The sequence below is a fragment of the Tamandua tetradactyla genome, chromosome 14 (genome assembly GCF_023851605.1).
Source record: "Tamandua tetradactyla isolate mTamTet1 chromosome 14, mTamTet1.pri, whole genome shotgun sequence".
Lineage (NCBI taxonomy): Eukaryota > Metazoa > Chordata > Mammalia > Pilosa > Myrmecophagidae > Tamandua > Tamandua tetradactyla.
The window spans coordinates 7,739,104-7,759,242 of record NC_135340.1 but is presented as its reverse complement, the minus strand read 5'-3'; the positions used below and the strand labels follow the sequence as shown (position 1 = coordinate 7,759,242).

Here is a 20,139-nt window from a genome sequence, read left to right as displayed (position 1 = left end):
ACTACTATGTTATGATATTGAGAGCCACTCATTATACACCATACACAGAATGTTTGTATGGTAAGAATGTTCATGTTTGTATGTTGCTTTGGTTTGATAATAAAAAAATAAATTAAAAAAAAAAAAAAAGAAAGAAACGGCTGCCCCCACAAGATTGGATCAGGATTCAAACATAGCTTTTCTGGGGTACATGATAGATTCAAATCGGTACCCCCGTATTCCGATTTATCTTAGTCCCAACCATAACCATATGGCTTTGTTTTCATCTCTCATTGGGGCCTGATCTCTTTTCGGTTCCCTCAGCTGTTATTGTACATAGCAATACTGACTTTCAGAGCTTTGGCGCTCCAGCTCTGCATCTTATGTGTCACAAAGTTACTGAATGTTCCAGGGAAGTATCAGCTTATACACATAAAGCTCTATGTCTCAGAATCTTGAAAACACCTACTACTTTGTATGAATTATGGCTACTATAAGAACTTACAATCTAGGCTCCAATTTTCTAAAAAGTGTTTTCTGCAGGAAGCCATAGGAAATTTGATCTTAGTTCCTGGCTTATTTTGCACAACACATTGTCCCCAAGCTTCATTCAGTTTGTTGCATGTCTCATGACATCATTCCTTTTTGTTGCCGGACAGTACATATATCAGACATTGCCTTTCAGCCTCCCAGTCATTCTACTTTTCGGCCCCCTCCATCCATACGGCATCATGGATAATACCCAAAATAAACAAACCGTGTCTTACAGTGTCTTCGCTTGGTTATACAATCAGCAGCACTCTCAATTTTAGACAATTTTCATTGGCCCAAAAAGACAAAGAACCAGTAAACATAGCCGCTAAATATCAAATTAAAACCTCCCCTAATCTCTTGTCCCCCCACCCCCTCTAATTATTTACCCCTGTTATTGCTGTGGTACTGTTGCTGTCTTCCTGTTGACTAAAGGTTGTAGAATGCACTATTAGTTTACCCCCCATACCCCTCTGTTACTGACTCTGTACCAGATCAAATCTTTGAAGGAGTTCATGCGCTAACTTACTTATAATAGTAGAGTTAATCAGTGGGATACATGGCAGTATACATCAATTATATTCACCTTCAATATGGTAGTGTTACTTATAACCTCAGTAATTAGCTTCCATCATTTCTATCTATTCCCTTACATTTAAGTTCAACCTCACTGAGTAATCTCTAGTTTCTGTGTACCTCTAGGTCCTCTATATTCTACAGTTTTAGATTACTTTTACCAGAGTCATAATAGCAAAAAATAGTATCCTTTTGTGTCTGACTTATTTCACTCACCATTATGTCCTCAGGGTTCACTACTGCATAATATTCCATCATGTGTATATGCCACATTTTGTTTATCCACTCATCTGTTGATGGGCACTTGGATCATTTCCATCCTTTGGCAGTTGTGAAAAGTGCCAATATGAACATTGGTGCCCAAATATCTGTTCACGTCACTGCTTTCAGCTCTTCTGTGAGTAAATGCCAAGTATTGGTATTGCCAGGTCATAGAGCAACTCAATATTAAGTTTTGTGAGGAAATGCCAGAGTGTTTTCTACAGCTGCTATATCATTATACATTCCCACCAACAGTGAATTAGTGTTCCAGTTTTTCCTACATCTTCCAACATTTATCATTTTTGGTTTGTTTAATAGCAGCCATTCTTATAGGTGTGGGGTGATATCTTATTGTAGTTGTTTTTTTTTTTTTTTTTTTTTTTGATAGGGGAGTGCATGGTCTGGGAATCGAACCCAGATCTCCGACATGGAAGGCAGGCATTCTACCATGAACCACCTGTGCACACTCTCATTATAGTTTTGATTTGCATTTTCCTTATAGCTAATTAAGATGAGCATCTCTTCATGTGCTTTTTAGCCATGTGTATTTGCTCCTCGGAAAAATGTCTGTCTAAATCCTCTGCCAGTTTTATAATTGGTTTGTTTGTTCCTTTGTTGCTGAGTTGTATAATTTCTTCATGTTCGTAGGATATCAAGAATTTATCCAATATGTGGTTTCCACATATTTTCTGCCATTGAGTTGGTACCTCTTCACTTTTTTGGCATAGTCCTTTGAAAAGCATTTGATTTTAAGGAGTTTCCATTTATCAGTTGTTTCTCTCAGCTGGAAGGCACATGGTGCTGTTTGCTAGCTTTCTCTCATTTCATAAGGCTTCCTTTGGGGCATTTTCCTTCTGCATCTCCAAAGGTCTCTGGTTGTGTGGGCTCTCAAGCTTTTTCCCAAATAGTTCCCCTGCAAAGGGCTCCAGTAAGTGACTCCATGTTGAAAGGGTGGAGAGACAGCTCCATAGAAACCACCTAATCAACAGGTCTTACTACAACTGGGTGGACAACTTAATCAAAAGAATCCCACCCAGTAATATTGAATGAGGATTTAAAAGCATGGCTCTTCTGGGGTACACAACAGCTTCAAATCAACACATTTTACTTCTTCCTTTCCTATTTGGATGCCTTTTATTTCTTTCTCCTGCCTAAGCACCCTAGCTAGTATTTCTAGTACAGTGTAAATGACAGTGGTGACAGTGGGCAAACTTGTCTTGTTCCTGATCTTATAGGGAATGCTTTTAATCTCTCACTCTTAAGTATAATGTTGGCTGTGGTTTTTTCAAATATGCCTTTTATGATAGTGAGGAAGTTTCCTTTGATTCCTACCTTTTAAAGGTACGCTGAATTTTGTCAAATGCTTTTTCAGCATTAATCAGTATGATCATGTGATTTTCCCTTTCGGTTTGTTATTGTGCTGTATTATGTTGATTGATTTTCTTATGTTGAACCACCCTTGCATTCCTGGTATAAACCCCACTTGGTCCTGATGTTTAATTCTTTTAATATGTCATTGGATTCGATTTGCTAGTATTTTACGGAGAATTTTTATATCTGTGTTCATTAGGGAGATTGGCCTATAGTTTTCATTTCTTGTAGCGTCTTTATCCAGTTTTGGTATTAGAGTGATATTAGCATCATAAAATAAGTTACATAGCATTCCTTCTTCCTCAGTTTTTTGGAAGAGTTTGAGCAGGATTTGTGTTAGTTCTTTTTGGAATGTTTGATAAAATTCCCCTGTGAAACTGTCTGGTCCTGGGCTTTTCTTTCTAGGATTTTTTTTTAATGACTGATTGAATCTCTTTACCTATAAGCAGTTTCTTGACATCTTCTATTTCTTCTTGAGTCAGTGTAGGTAGTTTGTGTTTTTCTAGGAATTTGACCTTTTCATCTAAGTTGTCTAGCTTTTTTGTGTATATTTGTTCATAGTATCCTCTTATAATTTTTTAAATTTCTTCAGGACTCATTGTAACGAGCCCCCTCTGATTTCTGATTTTGTTTATTTGCATCCTCTCTTTTTTTTTCTTTGTCAGCCTAGGTAGGGGTCCTTTAATTTTATTGATTATCTGAAAGAACCAACATTTAGTTTCATCAGTTTTTTCTGTTGTGTTTTTTTTGTTGTTGTTGTTGTTGTTCTCCAGATCATTTATTTCTGATTTAATCTTTGTTATTTCTCTTATTTCCTTGGAGTTTGCTGTTCTTTCTCTAATTTCTCCAGGTGAGCATTTAAGTCCTTGATTTTTGCTCAGTCTTATTTTTTAATGTAGGCATTTAGGGCAATGAATTTCCTCTCAGTACTGCCTTTGCCACATCCCATAAGTTCTGATACCTTGTATTCTCATTATCATTTGTCTCCAGATACTTACCAATTTCTCTAGCAATTTCTTCTTTAGCCCACTGATTATTTAAGACTGTGTTGTTTAATCTCCATATATCTGTGAAAGCTCTGGTTCTTTGGTGATTATACATTTCCAGTTTCTTTCCGTTGTGGTCAGAAAAAGTGATTTGAATAATTTCAGTATTATTAATTTTATAAAGAACTGTTTTGTGTCCCAGCATATGATCTATCCTGGCAAACATTCCATGAGCACTAGAGAGGAATGTGTATCCTGCCATTTTGGGTAAAACAATTTATATTAGGTCTAATTCACTTACCGAGTTGTTTAAGTTTTCTGTTTTTCTTGTTAATCCTCTGTCTAGTTGTTCTTTCTATAGTGGAGAGTGGTGTATCGAAGTCACACTATTATTGTTAATGTCTGTAGCTCTCTTCAGTTTTGCCAGTGTTGCCTCATATAGTGTTGTTTTTTTTTTTATTTAAGAAAACAAACATACTTAAAACCACCAACAATGCCTCATGTAGTTTTGAGCTCCTTGATTGGGAGCATGATCATTTATGATCGTTATTTCCTCTTGGTGAATTGTCCTTTTAATTAATATGTAGTGTCCTTCTTTGTCTCTTATGATGTGTTTACATTTAAAGTCTGTTTTTTCTGATATTAGTATAGATACTGCTGCTTTCCTTTGGTTAGAGTTTGCATAGAACATCTTTTTCCATCCTTTCACATTCACTCTATTTGTGTCCTTGTGTCTAAGATGCATCTCTTGTAAACAGCATATAGATGGCTCATATTCTTTAATCCATGCTGCCAGTCCATGTCTTTTAATTGGTGAGTTTTGCCCATTAACATTGAACAGTAATACTGTAAAAGCAGTTCTTGAATAAATCTATCATTTCTTCCCTTAGATTTTATTTGTCAGATCTATACATTCTTTTCCCTCTCTCCTTTTTATCCTTTAAATTACCTTTACTGATACTCTTCAATTCTGTGCCTCCTCCAGACCCTCCTCTTTTGTCATTTTTCTTCAGCTGTCAGGACTTTTCTTTAGTATTTCTTGCAGGGCAAGTCTCTTATTGTCTAGTTTTCCTGGTCTTTGAAGATTTTAATCTCTCCCTCAGTTTAGGACATGTTGGTTGGATACAGAATTCTTGGATGGAAGCCTTTATCGCTCAGGATCTTCAACATATCACCACTGCATTCTCACCTCCATCATGCCTGTTGAGTAGTCTGAACTCAGTCTTACATGTTTTCCCTTGTATGTAGTAGATCACTATTCTCGTGCTGCTTTCAGGACTTTGTGCATTTCTTCCACATTTGGCAGTCTGATTAGTAAGTGTCTTGGAGTAGGCCTGTTTGAATTTACTCTATTTGAGTTTGTTGGGCCTCTTTGATTTACTTATTTTTTTTTATAAGGTTTGGGACACTTTTCTCTCATTATATCTTCAATTAACCATCCCTGCCTTTTACTCTTCTCTTTTCTACTTCTAGAACACCAGTGATTCTTATATTTGCATCCTTTGTTCTACGTCATTTCCCTGAGATCCAACTCCTTTTTGTATCTTTCTTGCCATTTATTCTTTTGTGCATTCTAGTTCAATTGTTCTGTCTTCTAGTATCCTTCTTTTCTTGTTTCTTCAAATCTGCTATCATGTGTCTCTAGGATATTTCTAATTTGGTCTATATTATCTTTCTTCTCTGTTAGATCTGCTACTTTTCTATTTTATATCTTTCAAATTGTTCTTTATGACTTTTAGTTTCATCTTGATGTCCTTTATAGGTTTATAAATATCCTTGAGTAGTTCCATATTTTGTGTCCCCTCCAGTGTTTTGATTTGCTTATTTAGCTGGGCCAATTCTGCCTGGATCTTCATGTGCTTTATGATTTTTTGTTGTATTCAAGACATTTGATCATATTTATAAGGTTATTTTGCAAGTTGGTTTCCTTCATTCATCTAAAGTTGTGTGTTTTCTTGAGTTTGCATTGAAGGTCTCCTTTTGCACTTGGTTTGCACCAAACCAAGTCCCAGATTTCATGTAGGGGGTATAATTGTACTTCAAGGCCTGTTGAAAGCTTGGCAGGGATGCATGGGTAGTTGAGTAGCAGAACACCTGTCCACCATGTGTAGATCCAGGCTCAGCTTCCAGCCCATGCACCCTCCTTCCCCCCCCAAAAAAGACCTCAGCAATAGTAGACCCCGAAGACAGAAGGAGACACCACGAGATATTTTGGGAATGAGCTTAGACTGGTGGTCACAATAGAGGAAGAGAAATGAAAAATAGAAATTAAAAATAGAATAAAAATAAAAAATAAAAAACTAGGCACATAGGGTATTTGCCAGACGGCACTTACCTCTTGTCCAGTAGATGGTGCCTACAGCCACCTTCTTACCCACCTGTGGCAGCTGGCTGGGAAGAGATGGCTGCACAGCAGGGAGTGTGCTCCCTGCATGCCGTGGCCAGGCAGCCGATCACGGTGTTCCACTCCCAGCGGAACTGCTGCTACAGAAACAGACAGGACAGGTATTTGCGCAGCCTGACAGAGCCTGGCAGGGTGACTGATCCCAGCGCCTGGCAGGCCTGGCTTTTCGCAGTGGGCAGCTGGGCGCACTGCTGGGCTCCCACAGGTGCTGCCAGCTTTAGGGCCACACAGGGAAGTCTCTCTAGCTAGCTGCTATGGCAGCTTGGATTGGAGGGAACGTGTGCTCTCTTGGATCCTTGGATCTGCACTCTCTCACATGCCACCGGGCTGTTCGCAGCTGAATAGACTCACCCTGCTACCCCCATCCCAATTTCCTTGCCTTTCTCTACCAGGACTTCCCGGACAAAAGGCTGAAGACCCTCTTGGATCACTCACCCCCTAGAACAGCAGTCCCGGTGTTTTTTTCTGCCCCTCTCTCTTTACCCCATGGAGCAGGAGTGAACCCAGCCTTCCTGTGACCTACCCTTATCTTCTATGCTATTGTTGTGAATACTTTACCTGTTTGTAAACCGCATAATATATTGTTACTATATTTGCTTTGAATAGTCAATGTATTATATACTTAATGCTGCTGTGACCCATGTTCATTTTTAACGTTTTCTTTTTTCTGAATTTTGTTAGTGTTCATATACTACTAAAATCTTCCACGTGGCTGTTACTTTATCTTTTTTCCTCTTAAGGCGTATTAAATGTTATTTTACTATCTGTTCTATCCTGTTTTGAATCCTTAAATTTTCTAAGATAGCTACCAAGTAGTCTTTCAAGCAGGTTTGCTGTAATTAGATGACTTACTTGAGGCTCTTTCTGTTCCATTCTTTTCATTCATTCACCTTATATGTGCATCACATAATGCTCACTTTAAAAACAAATTTGATTCTCTTTTTTTTTCCCGCTGGTATAGAATTATTTTCACAAATTAACCTCAGATTAATTTATTAAAAAATTTTTAAATAAAAGGAAAATAATCCAGGATCTATATTTTAATCTTTATCCTATCTACGTAAATCTGAGACATCCACTAATCCCTGCTCTTAAAACAACCATTGTGCTGATTTTAATAGTGCTAGTCCTTGAAACAGCAATTGTGACCATTGTCTTTAAAACCTGCCAATTTGCATAACTCTTTAGTTTTGGAAGGGATCATCATCTACTATATTGAGTTACCCCTGTATAGTCACGGAAAACCATTATTCTACTGATACTAAGTCAGTGCCATAGAAAATCCTGAGGGTCTTGATTCTAATTTTCCAATTTTCCCATGTGTGTTCTCCACCAATACTGTACAAAAGAATGAACAAAACAGGCCTGAGACTGCTCTCTGTAGAAAACCCTGCTTGCAAGATTGGTCCTTGTCTGGCATCTTGGGGACTTGAATTTTGGAAGAATCCTACCATTTCCTGATAAGGTAGTGTCCCTTAATCTTCAGTGGGACATGGGTTTGGGAAAGAGATTCAGATAACTTAAATAGAACTCATGAGGGTAGGAAACCTTGACAGAAAGTGTTAACATAGAAGGCCTGAGACTACTAGCCACAGATAGGCCTGCTTACAAGATTAGCCCTTGGCTGGTGTCTGGCAAATAGTTTCAAGAATGTTATCACCATTCTTTGATAATAAGGTTGTTTTATTGTGCCTAAATTGTTTGGGCCAAAGAAATAGTTTGTAGTGAAGATCTGTTTCCCCTTTGGACTCTGGAATTTTGGTATGTGCTAGGTAGAAGTACTAAAGTCCTGGGCACTGAATCTCTAATAAGTTTCCCAGGTTTGCAGCATCTTACCCATGTATTCACAATTCATTGCTGAAGAAATAAAGCACATTCTGAGTAACTCCCCTGGGAGCCCTGTGTGACTCCACTACTCAGGGAAGCGTCTTCCTGCTTTCCTCTGGATTTTCCCCATGTGCCTCTTCTCTTTGCTGATTTTGCTTTTATGTCTTCCGTGTGACCTAGATCTTAGCCGTATGTACGACTTTATGCTGAGTCCTGTAAATCCTCCTAATGAATCACTAACTAGGGCTTGGTTCTGGGGATTGATACAGATATTATGGCTATGGTTACTCTCTAATATTAAGAAAGATTATAGGTTCTCATCTATAAAAGAAATCTGAAAATAAAGTTCATGGATCAGACAGACACATTTTGTGAATTTCTGAAAAGTAAATGTGCAATGAGAATTCTTTATTATAGTTATGATTTTTGTAAAACATTAACAACAATTTAATTAAATTCACCCTTCTTTCACTTTAGGATGGTAACTGAAATTCGTGAAATCACCAGAAAAGCAGCTCCCCGTAATTCCTTAGAAAGTGCTGAGTACATTAAAGTTATAACGGGTTTATTAAATGCAAAAGACTTTCGTGATCGAATTAATGGAATTAAGCAGCTTTTATCAGATACTGAAAATAATCAAGAGCTTGTGGTTGGAAACATTGTGAAGGTAAGGGCAATTGAAATTACTTTTCATTTGAAATCTGTGGCTAATAAAGTTCATTAATAGAAACATTTCTCTGAATTTTAGTACTTTATTTAAATGTTTATTGGAAAAAGTGAATTAAATCATTTTTAATGATTAAATACCATTCCATTAAATTGACCTTCCCTGCTGTTATTTTTTAATTTTTCTATTATTTTTTTCTGTTTCAACTTCAGTTTCACATCTTATACAAAATTAATCCAAAAGATCATAGATTCAAGTTTAAAACCTAAGTAAAAATTTTACAAGATATCATAAGAGAAGCTCTTCATGACCTTAGGGTTTAGATTTTGCTATGTTCAAAGTACATTAGGAGGGGCAAGAGAGAAATGAGACAAAAAGTGTCAGCGGCTGAGAGATTTCAAACAGAGTTAAGAGGTTATCCTCCAGGTTATTCTTATGTATTATATAGATATCCCTTTTTAGTTTATGGTGTATTGGAGTAGCTAGAGAGAAGTACCTGAAACTGCTGAACTGATTTCCAGTAACATTGATTCTTGAAGATGATTGTATAACTATACAGCTTTTACAATGTGACCATGTGATTGTGAAAACCTATCTCTGATGCCCCCTTTATCCAGGGTATGGACAGATGAATAAAAAATAAGTACAGAAAATAAATAAATAATAGGGGAGATGCCACTTATTTATCTGATTGTTCCCATGAGATGGTAAGCTCCTTGAAAGATCTGTAGTCTCAGAGCTCTGAGAACCTGGCATTCAATACATAAATATTGAGTAAATCAATAAATATTAAAAAAACAAAGACATTTAATGAACCCGATAATGCTTCAAAATAGATAATAAAACTTTTCATGTATGGGTTAGAAATCTATCTATCAGTTTATATACCTACCTTTAATTAGACAGCCAGCAATAAAATGTGAGATATTAGTAAATGCTAGTGGTACCAGAGCATAGATTATTTATGCTTCATCAGAATTCACTTTAGTTAATTCTATTAGTAATGTATTAAATTTTATTTTGCATTTATATAATATACATTAAGCTTGGTCGACACACCATAGCTGCTCTTACTTATAGTGGTATTCTCTTTTAATTTTCAAAAGAAAAGTACCATATAACTGTGTCATATAAACTAAAAAGTTAAATTTAATAAAACTAAATCTTTTGAGAAGACTATTCTGTTTTTGTTTTTGTTTTTTTGCATGGGCAGGTACTGGGAATCAAACCCAGGTCTCCAGCATGGCAGGTGAGAACTCTGCCTGCTGAGCCACCATGGCCCGCCCAAGAAAACTATTCTTCTTTTTAAATATAACAACAAACAAATGCAGACATTCTTAACTTATGATCATTCCGTTCTACATATATAATCAGTAATTCACAATATCATCACATAGTTGCATATTCATCATCATGATCATTTCTTGGAACATTTGCATCAATTCAGAAAAAGAAATTAAAAGACAACAACAACAAAAATTCATACATACCATACCCCTTACCCCTCCCTTTCATTGTCACTAGCATTTCATTCTAAATTTATTTTAACATTTGTTCCTCCTATTATTTATTTTTATTTTGTATGTTTTACTCGTCTGTTGATAAGAGAGATAAAAGGAGCATCAGACACAAGGTTTTCACAATCAGACAGTCACACTGTGAAAGCTGTATCATAATACAATCATCTTCAAGAAACCTGGCTACTGGAACACAGCTCTACATTTTCAGGCAGTTCCCTCCAGCCTCTCCATTATATCATGACTAACAAGGTGATATTTATTTAATGCATAAGAATAACCTCCAGGATAACCTCTGGACTCTGGAATCTCTCAGCCATTGACATTTTATTTTACCTCATTTTGCTCTTCCCCCTTTTGGTCGAGAAGGTTTTCTCAATCTCTTGATGCTGAGTCTCAGCTCATTCTAGGGTTTTTCTCAATCCCTCGATGCTGAGTCCCAGCTCATTCTAGGATTTCTGTCCCACATTGCCAGGAAGGTCCACACCCCTGGGAGTCATGTCCCACATAGACAAGGGGAGGGTGGTGAGTTTGCTTGTTGTGTTGGCTGGAGAGAGAGGCCACATCTAAGCAACAAAAGATGTTCTCTTGTGGGTGACTCTTAGGCCTCATTTTAAGTAGGCTTGACCTATCCTTTGTGGGATTAAGTTTCATATGAACAAACCCCAAGACTGGGGGCTCAGCCTATAGCTTTGGTTGTCCACACTGCTTGTGAGAATATCAAGAATTCAACTTGGGGAAGTTGAATTTTCCCCCCTTCGAGAAGACTATTTTTAACATGAAAAATAATAAACAAATTTTAAAAATTATTAGTTAATACTGTCAGCCCAAGAAGCTCTTCATTCACATGATACAACTGAAGAACTGTTTAGCATTCACTTTGTGGTATCTTTAATTTATGAAAGTTAAGGATTAACTTAATTTATTAAGCAATAATTATTCAAGTAATCATGTTGAGGCAATAATAAAAATTTAACTGAAATTGCCTCTAAAATTCTCATAAAAAACTGAAACTGACACTGTAAAACTTACCTTTCACTTGTGCTATGAATAGAGATAGAAATGGAAACTTTTTAAGTTCTTAGAGTTAGCGAAGCTGATCCTGCATCTTCCAAAAAACAGCATTTTTATCACATTTATAACAGGCAGTCATCTGCCTACTAAGCCAGTTTTCCCAACCTTAGTTTATCAGGATGTTTAAAGTCTTGAGGGGTAATTTTTGAAGCTTTCTTTTTTTGCTAAGAAAATTCAGACACTATAGATTTAGCACCCACATTTTTATAAAGTTTCTGTTACCTAAATTTAGGTTAAATAGGATGTTGTATACATGTTTTTAAACAGAATAGAATAAAGGATACTATGAAATGCTATAATGGAATTGAAATATAATAACTAAGCATTATTTCACTTTAAATAATTTACCAATTTACTTTCAGATCTTTGATGCTTTTAAATCTCGACTTCATGATTCCAATAGTAAAGTAAATTTGGTGGCTCTTGAAACGATGCACAAAATGATTCCTTTGCTTAGAGACAACTTATCTCCTATAATCAACATGCTAATTCCAGCAATAGTAGATAATAACCTGAATTCCAAGAATCCAGGGATATATGCTGCTGCCACAAATGTTGTTCAAGCGTTGAGTCAGCATGTGGGTAAGACATTTTATGTTGACACTCAAATTATTTTTACTTTGCTTAAGCATTCCTACTTTTGTTTCTTTATTATTTTTTAAATATAAAATATTATAAAGTTAATATATTAAAATAAGGGAGAAATTTTGATCACCAGTAATTCTTCCATTTTAATACAACCATTTCCATTTTTGCAATGTTTTGCTGATCCTGTATATTTGTATAATGCTGGAACTCTAGCTATTCAATTTTTCATTTAACATTGTCAAGCATTCTTATTTTCATTTTTCTTTAGTATTTTTTTTTTCTTCTGAAAATTGCTTTATTGAGTCAATATTCATTTTTTTTTTTAATTAATTAAAAAAAGAATTAACAAAACAATTAGAAATCATTCCAATCTACATGTACAATCAGTAATTCTTAATAACATCACAGTTGCATATTCATCATTTCTTAGTACATTTGCATCGATTTAGAAAAAGAAATAAAAAGACAACAGAATAAGAATTAAAACAATAATAAAAAGAAAAAAAAACAAAAAAAACAAAAACAAAAAACCTATACCTCACATGCAGCTTCATTCAGTGTTTTAACATAATTGCATTACAATTGGGTAGTATTGTGCTGTCCATTTCTGAGTTTTTATATCCAGTCCCGTTGTACAGTCTGTATCCCTTCATCTCCAATTATCCCTTCTCTTTTTTTTTTTTTTTTTTTAATTAACGGAAAAAAAGAAATTAACCCAACATTTAGAGATCATACCATTCTACACATGCAATCATTAATTCTTAACATCATCACATAGATGCATGATCATCATTTCTTAGTACATTTGCATTGGTTTAGAAGAACTAGCAACATAACCGAAAAAGATATAGAATGTTAATATAGAGAAAAAAATAAAAGTAATAATAGTAAAATCAAAACAAAACAAAACAAAACAAAACAAAACAAAAACCTATAGCTCAGATGCAGCTTCATTCAGTGTTTTAACATGATTACTTTACAATTAGGAATTATTGTGCTGTCCATTTTTGAGTTTTTGTATCTAGTCCTGTTGCACAGTCTGTATCCCTTCAGCTTCAATTACCCATTGTCTTACCCTGTTTCTAACTCCTGCTGAACTCTGTTACCAATGACATATTTCAAGTTTATTCTCGAATGTCCGTTCACATCAGTGGGACCATACAGTATTTGTCCTTTAGTTTTTGGCTGGATTCACTCAGCATAATATTCTCTAGGTCCATCCATGTTATTACATGGTTCATAAGTTTATCTTGTCTTAAAGCTGCATAATATTCCATCGTATGTATATACCACAGTTTGTTTAGCCATTCTTCTGTTGATGGAGATTTTGGCTGTTTCCATCTCTTTGCAATTGTAAATAATGCTGCTATAAACATTGGTGTGCAAATGTCCGTTTGTGTCTTTGCCCTTAAGTCCTTTGAGTAGATACCTAGCAATGGTATTGCTGGGTCGTATGGCAATTCTATATTCAGCTTTTTGAGGAACCGCCAAACTGCCTTCCACAGTGGTTGCACCCTTTGACATTCCCACCAACAGTGGATAAGTGTGCCTCTTTCTCCGCATCCTCTCCAGCACTTGTCATTTTCTGTTTTGTTGATAATGGCCATTCTGGTGGGTGTGAGATGATATCTCATTGTGGTTTTGATTTGCATTTCTCTAATGGCCAGGGACATTGAGCATCTCTTCATGTGCCTCTTGGCCATCCGTATTTCCTCTTCTGAGAGGTGTCTGTTCAAGTCTTTTTCCCATTTTGTAATTGGGTTGGCTGTCTTTTTGTTGTTGAGATGAACAATCTCTTTATAAATTCTGGATACTAGACCTTTATCTGATATATCATTTCCAAATATTGTCTCCCATTGTGAAGGCTGTCTTTCTACTTTCTTGATGAAGTTCTTTGATGCACAAAAGTGTTTAATTTTGAGGAGTTCCCATTTATTTATTTCCTTCTTCAGTGCTCTTGCTTTAGGTTTAAGGTCCATAAAACCGCCTCCAGTTGTAAGATCCATAAGATATCTCCCAACATTTTCCTCTAACTGTTTTATGGTCTTAGACCTAATGTTTAGATCTTTGATCCATTTTGAGTTAACTTTTGTATAGGGTGTGAGAGATGGGTCTTCTTTCATTCTTTTGCATATGGATATCCAGTTCTCTAGGCACCATTTATTGAAGAGACTGCTCTGTCCCAGGTGAGTTGGCTTGACTGCCTTATCAAAGATCAAATGTCCATAGATGAGAGGGTCTATATCTGAGCACTCTATTCGATTCCATTGGTCGATATATCTATCTTTATGCCAATACCATGCTGTTTTGACCACTGTGGCTTCATAACATGCCTTAAAGTCAGGCAGCGCGAGACCTCCAGCTTCGTTTTTTTTCCTCAAGATGTTTTTAGCAATTCGGGGCACCCTGCCCTTCCAGATAAATTTGCTTATTGGTTTTTCTATTTCTGAAAAATAAGTTGTTGGGATTTTGATTGGTATTGCATTGAATCTGTAAATCAATTTAGGTAGGATTGACATCTTAACTATATTTAGTCTTCCAATCCATGAACACGGTATGCCCTTCCATCTATATTTAGGTCTTCTGTGATTTCTTTTAGCAGTTTTTTGTAGTTTTCTTTATATAGGTTTTTTGTCTCTTTAGTTAAATTTATTCCTAGGTATTTTATTCTTTTAGTTGCAATTGTAAATGGGATTCGTTTCTTGATTTCCCCCTCAGCTTGTTCCTTACTAGTGTATAGAAATGCTACAGATTTTTGAATGTTGATCTTGTAACCTGCTACTTTGCTGTACTCATTTATTAGCTCTAGTAGTTTTGTTGTGGATTTTTCCGGGTTTTCGACGTATAGTATCATATCGTCTGCAAACAGTGATAGTTTTACTTCTTCCTTTCCAATTTTGATGCCTTGTATTTCTTTTTCTTGTCTAATTGCTCTGGCTAGAACCTCCAACACAATGTTGAATAATAGTGGTGATAGTGGACATCCTTGTCTTGTTCCTGATCTTAGGGGGAAAGTTTTCAGTTTTTCCCCATTGAGGATGATATTAGCTGTGGGTTTTTCATATATTCCCTCTATCATTTTAAGGAAGTTCCCTTGTATTCCTATCTTTTGAAGTGTTTTCAACAGGAAAGGATGTTGAATCTTGTCGAATGCCTTCTCTGCATCAATTGAGATGATCATGTGATTTTTCTGCTTTGATTTGTTGATATGGTGTATTACATTAATTGATTTTCTTATGTTGAACCATCCTTGCATACCTGGGATGAATCCTACTTGGTCATGATGTATAATTCTTTTAATGTGTTGTTGGATACGATTTGCTAGAATTTTATTGAGGATTTTTGCATCTGTATTCATTAGAGAGATTGGTCTGTAGTTTTCTTTTTTTGTAATATCTTTGCCTGGTTTTGGTATGAGGGTGATGTTGGCTTCATAGAATGAATTAGGTAGTTTTCCCTCCACTTCGATTTTTTTGAAGAGTTTGAAGAGAATTGGTACTAATTCTTTCTGGAACATTTGGTAGAATTCACATGTGAAGCCATCTGGTCCTGGACTTTTCTTTTTAGGAAGCTTTTGAATGACTAATTCAATTTCTTTACTTGTGATTGGTTTGTTGAGGTCATCTATGTCTTCTTGAGTCAAAGTTGGTTGTTCATGTCTTTCCAGGAACCCGTCCATTTCCTCTAAATTGTTGTATTTATTAGCGTAAAGTTGTTCATAGTATCCTGTTATTACCTCCTTTATTTCTGTGAGGTCAGTAGTTATGTCTCCTCTTCCATTTCTGATCTTATTTATTTGCATCCTCTCTCTTCTTCTTTTTGTCAATCTTGCTAAGGGCCCATCAATCTTATTGATTTTCTCATAGAACCAACTTCTGGCCTTATTGATTTTCTCTATTGTTTTCATGTTTTCAATTTCATTTATTTGTGCTCTAATCTTTGTTATTTCTTTCCTTTTGCTTGCTTTGGGGTTAGCTTGCTGTTCTTTCTCCAGTTCTTCCAAGTGGATAGTTAATTCCTGAATTTTTGCCTTTTCTTCTTTTCTGATATAGGCATTTAGAGCAATAAATTTCCCTCTTAGCACTGCCTTTGCTGCATCCCATAAGTTTTGATATGTTGTGTTTTCATTTTCATTCGCCTCGAGGTATTTGCTAATTTCTCTTGCAATTTCTTCTTTGACCCAGTCGTTGTTTAGGAGTGTGTTGTTGAGCCTCCACGTATTTGTGAATTTTCTGGCACTCTGCCTATTATTGATTTCCAACATCATTCCTTTATGGTCCGAGAAAGTGTTGTGTAAGATTTCAATCTTTTTAAATTTGTTGAGACTTGCTTTGTGACCCAGCATATGGTCTATCTTTGAGAATGATCCATGAGCACTTGAGAAAAAGGTGTATCCTGCTGTTGTGGGATGTAATGTCCTATAAATGTCTGTTAAGTCTAGTTCATTTATAGTAATATTCAGATTCTCTATTTCTTTGTTGATCCTCTGTCTAGATGCTCTGTCCCTTGATGAGAGTGGTGAGTTGAAGTCTCCAACTATTATGGTATATGAGTCTATTTCCCTTTTCAGTGTTTGCAGTATATTCCTCACGTATTTTGGGGCATTCTGATTCGGTGCGTAAATATTTATGATTGTTATGTCTTCTTGTTTAATTGTTCCTTTTATTAGTATATAGTGTCCTTCTTTGTCTCTTTTAACTGTTTTACATTTGAAGTCTAATTTGTTGGATATTAGTATAGCCACTCCTGCTCTTTTCTGGTTGTTATTTGCATGAAATATCTTTTCCCAACCTTTCACTTTCAACCTATGTTTATCTTTGGGTCTAAGATGTGTTTCCTGTAGACAGCATATCGAAGGATCCTGTTTTTTAATCCATTCTGCCAATCTATGTCTTTTGATTGGGGAATTCAGTCCATTGACATTTAGTGTTATTACTGTTTGGATAATATTTTCCTCTAACTTTTTGCCTTTTGTATTATATATATCATATCTGATTTTCCTTCTTTCTACACTCTTTTCCATATCTCTCTCTTCTGTCTTTTTGTATCTGACTCTTGTGCTCCCTTTAGTATTTCTTGCAGAGCTGGTCTCTTGGTCACAAATTCTTTCAGTGACTTTTTGTCTGAGAATGTTTTAATTTCTCCCTCATTTTTGAAGGATAATTTTGCTGGATATAGGAGTCTTGGTTGGCAGTTTTTCTCTTTTAGTATTTTAAATATATCATCCCACTGTCTTCTAGCTTCCATGGTTTCTGCTGAGAAATCTACACAAAGTCTTATTGGGTTTCCCTTGTATGTAATGGATTGTTTTTCTCTTGCTGCTTTCAAGATCTTCTCTTTCTCTTTGACCTCTGACATTCTAACTAGTAAGTGTCTTGGAGAACGCCTATTTGGGTCTAATCTCTTTGGGGTGCGCTGCACTTCTTGGATCTGTAATTTTAGGTCTTTCATAAGAATTGGGAAATTTTCAGTGATAATTTCTTCCATTAGTTTTTCTCCTCCTTTTCCCTTCTCTTCTCCTTCTGGGACACCCACAACACGTATATTTGTGCGGTTCATATTGTCCTTGAGTTCCCTGATACCCTGTTCAAATTTTTCCATTCTTTTCCCTATAGTTTCTGTTTCTTTTTGGAATTCAGATGTTCTATCCTCCAAATCACTAATTCTATCTTCTGTCTCTTTAAATCTATCATTGTAGCTATCCATTATTTTTTCTATGTTTGCTACTTTATCCTTCACTTCCATAAGTTCTGCGATTTGTTTTTTCAGTTTTTCTATTTCTTCTTTATGTTCAGCCCATGTCCTCTTCATGTCCTCCCTCAATTTATCGATTTCATTTTTGAAGAGGTTTTCCATTTCTGTTCGTATATTCAGCATTAGTTGTCTCAGCTCTTGTGTCTCATTTGAGCTATTGGTTTGTTCCTTTGACTGAGCCATATTCTCAATCTTTTGAGCGTGGACAGTTATCTTCTGCTGCTGGCGTCTGGGCATTTATTCAGATTTCTCTTGGTGTTGGACCCAGCAAGGTTGTAATATTTTTCTGTGAAATCTCTGGGTTCTGTTTTTCTTATCCTGCCCAGTAGGTGGCGCTCGTGGCACACGTTTGTCTGCGGGTCCCACCAGTAAAAGGTGCTGTGGGACCTTAAACTTTGGAAAACTCTCGCCGTCCTGGGGGTTCGCTAGCCGAAGCGGCTTGAGCCGGCCCGGGGTCCGAATGCAGGGAGGGTGTCCGAACGCAGGGAGGGTTGCTGGTCGCCGCAGCCAGGGAAAGAGCTTCTTTAGTATTTTTAATGATAATTTAAATACTATCCCATTAAATTGGCCTTCAGTCTTTTTCTCTATCTCAACCTCAGTTATACATTTGACACAAAATTAACTCAAATGGATCACAGATTTAAATGTAAAACCTAACTGTAAAGCTTTTAGAATAATGTAGATCTTCAGGACCTTAGGGCTTGGTGAGAAGTTCTTGGGCATGACACCAGAACATGATCCATAAAAGAAAAATCAGTAAGTTAAACTTCATCAAAACTAAAAATATTTGCTCTGCATAAAATGCTATTAAGATAAAATGACAAACTATGGACTAGGAGAAAATATTTATAAACTACATATCTGACAGAGGATATATTAACAGAATATATTAACAAAACTGAAAACTCAACATTTAAAAAAGCCAGACAGTCCAGTTAAAAAATAGGCAAAAGGGCAGGAAGAAACATTTCAGTGAAGGGGATATAGGAATGACAAGAATATGAAAAGATTTTATGCAAGGACATAAGCCATTAGGGAAATACAGATGCAAATTAAGACCATAATATCTGCATACCTGTTAGTACAGCTAAAATAAAAAATAGTGACAATACCAAATGCTGACACTGGATTTCATATATTGCTTGTAAAAATATGAAATGCTACAGCCATTCTGGAATATAGTTTGTTTATTTAAAAAAGGACTAAGCATACACTTATTGCACAACCCATCAGGTAATCCTGGGCATTTTTTTATGCCAGAGAAATGAAAACTTATGTCCACAGAAAACCTACATGCAATTGCTCATAGCAGCTTTTCTCATAATAGCCAAAAAAGTGGAAATCATACAGATATTATTTAACATGTGACTGGTTAAACAGTGATACATTCATACTATGTAATACAACTCAACAATAAAAAAAGGAAGAAAATACTGATACAGAAAACAGTTTGGATGGATCTCAAGGGTATTGTGCTGATTGAGAGAAGCTAACTCAAAAAGTTCATGTACGGTAGCATTCCATTTATATAGCATTCTCAAAATAACAAAATTATAGAGAAGGAAAACATTACTGGTTGCCAGAGGGTCAGGATGGTGTGGGGGGGACTGGATGTGACTCTCTAAAGGAATAACACAAGAAAGGTCTTTGTGGTGATGCAATAGTTCTATACTTGATTGCATTGATGGTTGTACAACTGTGTGACAAAATGAATATAACCATTGCACACACATTGTACTGTGTCAAATTCTTGGCTTTGATATTGTGCTATCCTTATGTGAGGTATAGGCATCGGAGGAAACTGGGCGAAGGGTGTATTGGACCTCTCTGTACTATCCTTGCAGTTTCCTATGAATCCATAATCATTTCAAAATTAAAAGTGAAAAAAAAATCAGTAAAGCTCAAACCTACTGCCAAAAATAAATTTTTCTGTTTTTTATAATCCTATACCATCATTTGAGGTATAGTACCTAAGAGATGATCATTCTTTTTCTTTCTTATAACATATGATAGCTCCTAATACTCTGTAAGGTATATTTGTTTCTCATTTACTAAAAGAATATTACTATTAAGGTTTAAGGTTTTATAGAGAATTTTAAACTGTGATTAACTCTGTAGATAAAGAAGTTTAATACTTTTGCATTTTAAAAATGAATCTTTTTTTCCTTTCAGTGCTATATATTAGAAAATAACTAAGATCTCGTAACTCTTTAAATATATGTCTGTGTTGTCCTTTTTTGTTTAGACAATTACTTACTTCTACAGCCATTCTGCACAAAAGCTCAGTTTTTAAATGGGAAAGCAAAACAAGATATGACTGAAAAGCTTGCTGGTAAGTACTTTCAAGTGTATTTTCTAAAGAAACCATTCTCTAGCTAAGGATGAATTGAAGAGCATTTCAATCTTATTTTGGTATATTACCAAATTCAATAGCATTACCTATTTGCAGAAATAAATCATATAGTAATGTACAAAAGAACCTTTTGAGACATTTACTCAAAATTTTTTTCTCTAAAATGTTAATGTTTTTTTTCAGTATTTAGTCATCCTACTAGCAGAAATAATATAGGAAAAATATAAAGATATTAAAATCAAATTCTGGTG

General features: G+C 35.6%; 1 protein-coding gene across 7 annotated transcripts in view; it reads left to right on the top strand.

The window, feature by feature from the left end:
• The window catches only part of TOGARAM1 (TOG array regulator of axonemal microtubules 1), a 138,243-nt gene that overhangs the window by 116,631 nt on the left and 1,473 nt on the right, over positions 1-20,139 (top strand). For all 7 annotated transcript variants that reach the window (XM_077126864.1, XM_077126862.1, XM_077126863.1 and 4 more), the window contains 3 exons: positions 8,413-8,602; positions 11,556-11,775; positions 19,781-19,867. In XM_077126864.1, coding sequence (XP_076982979.1) covers positions 8,413-8,602; positions 11,556-11,775; positions 19,781-19,867 — 497 coding nt within the window. The remainder of the gene's footprint in view (positions 1-8,412; positions 8,603-11,555; positions 11,776-19,780; positions 19,868-20,139) is intronic.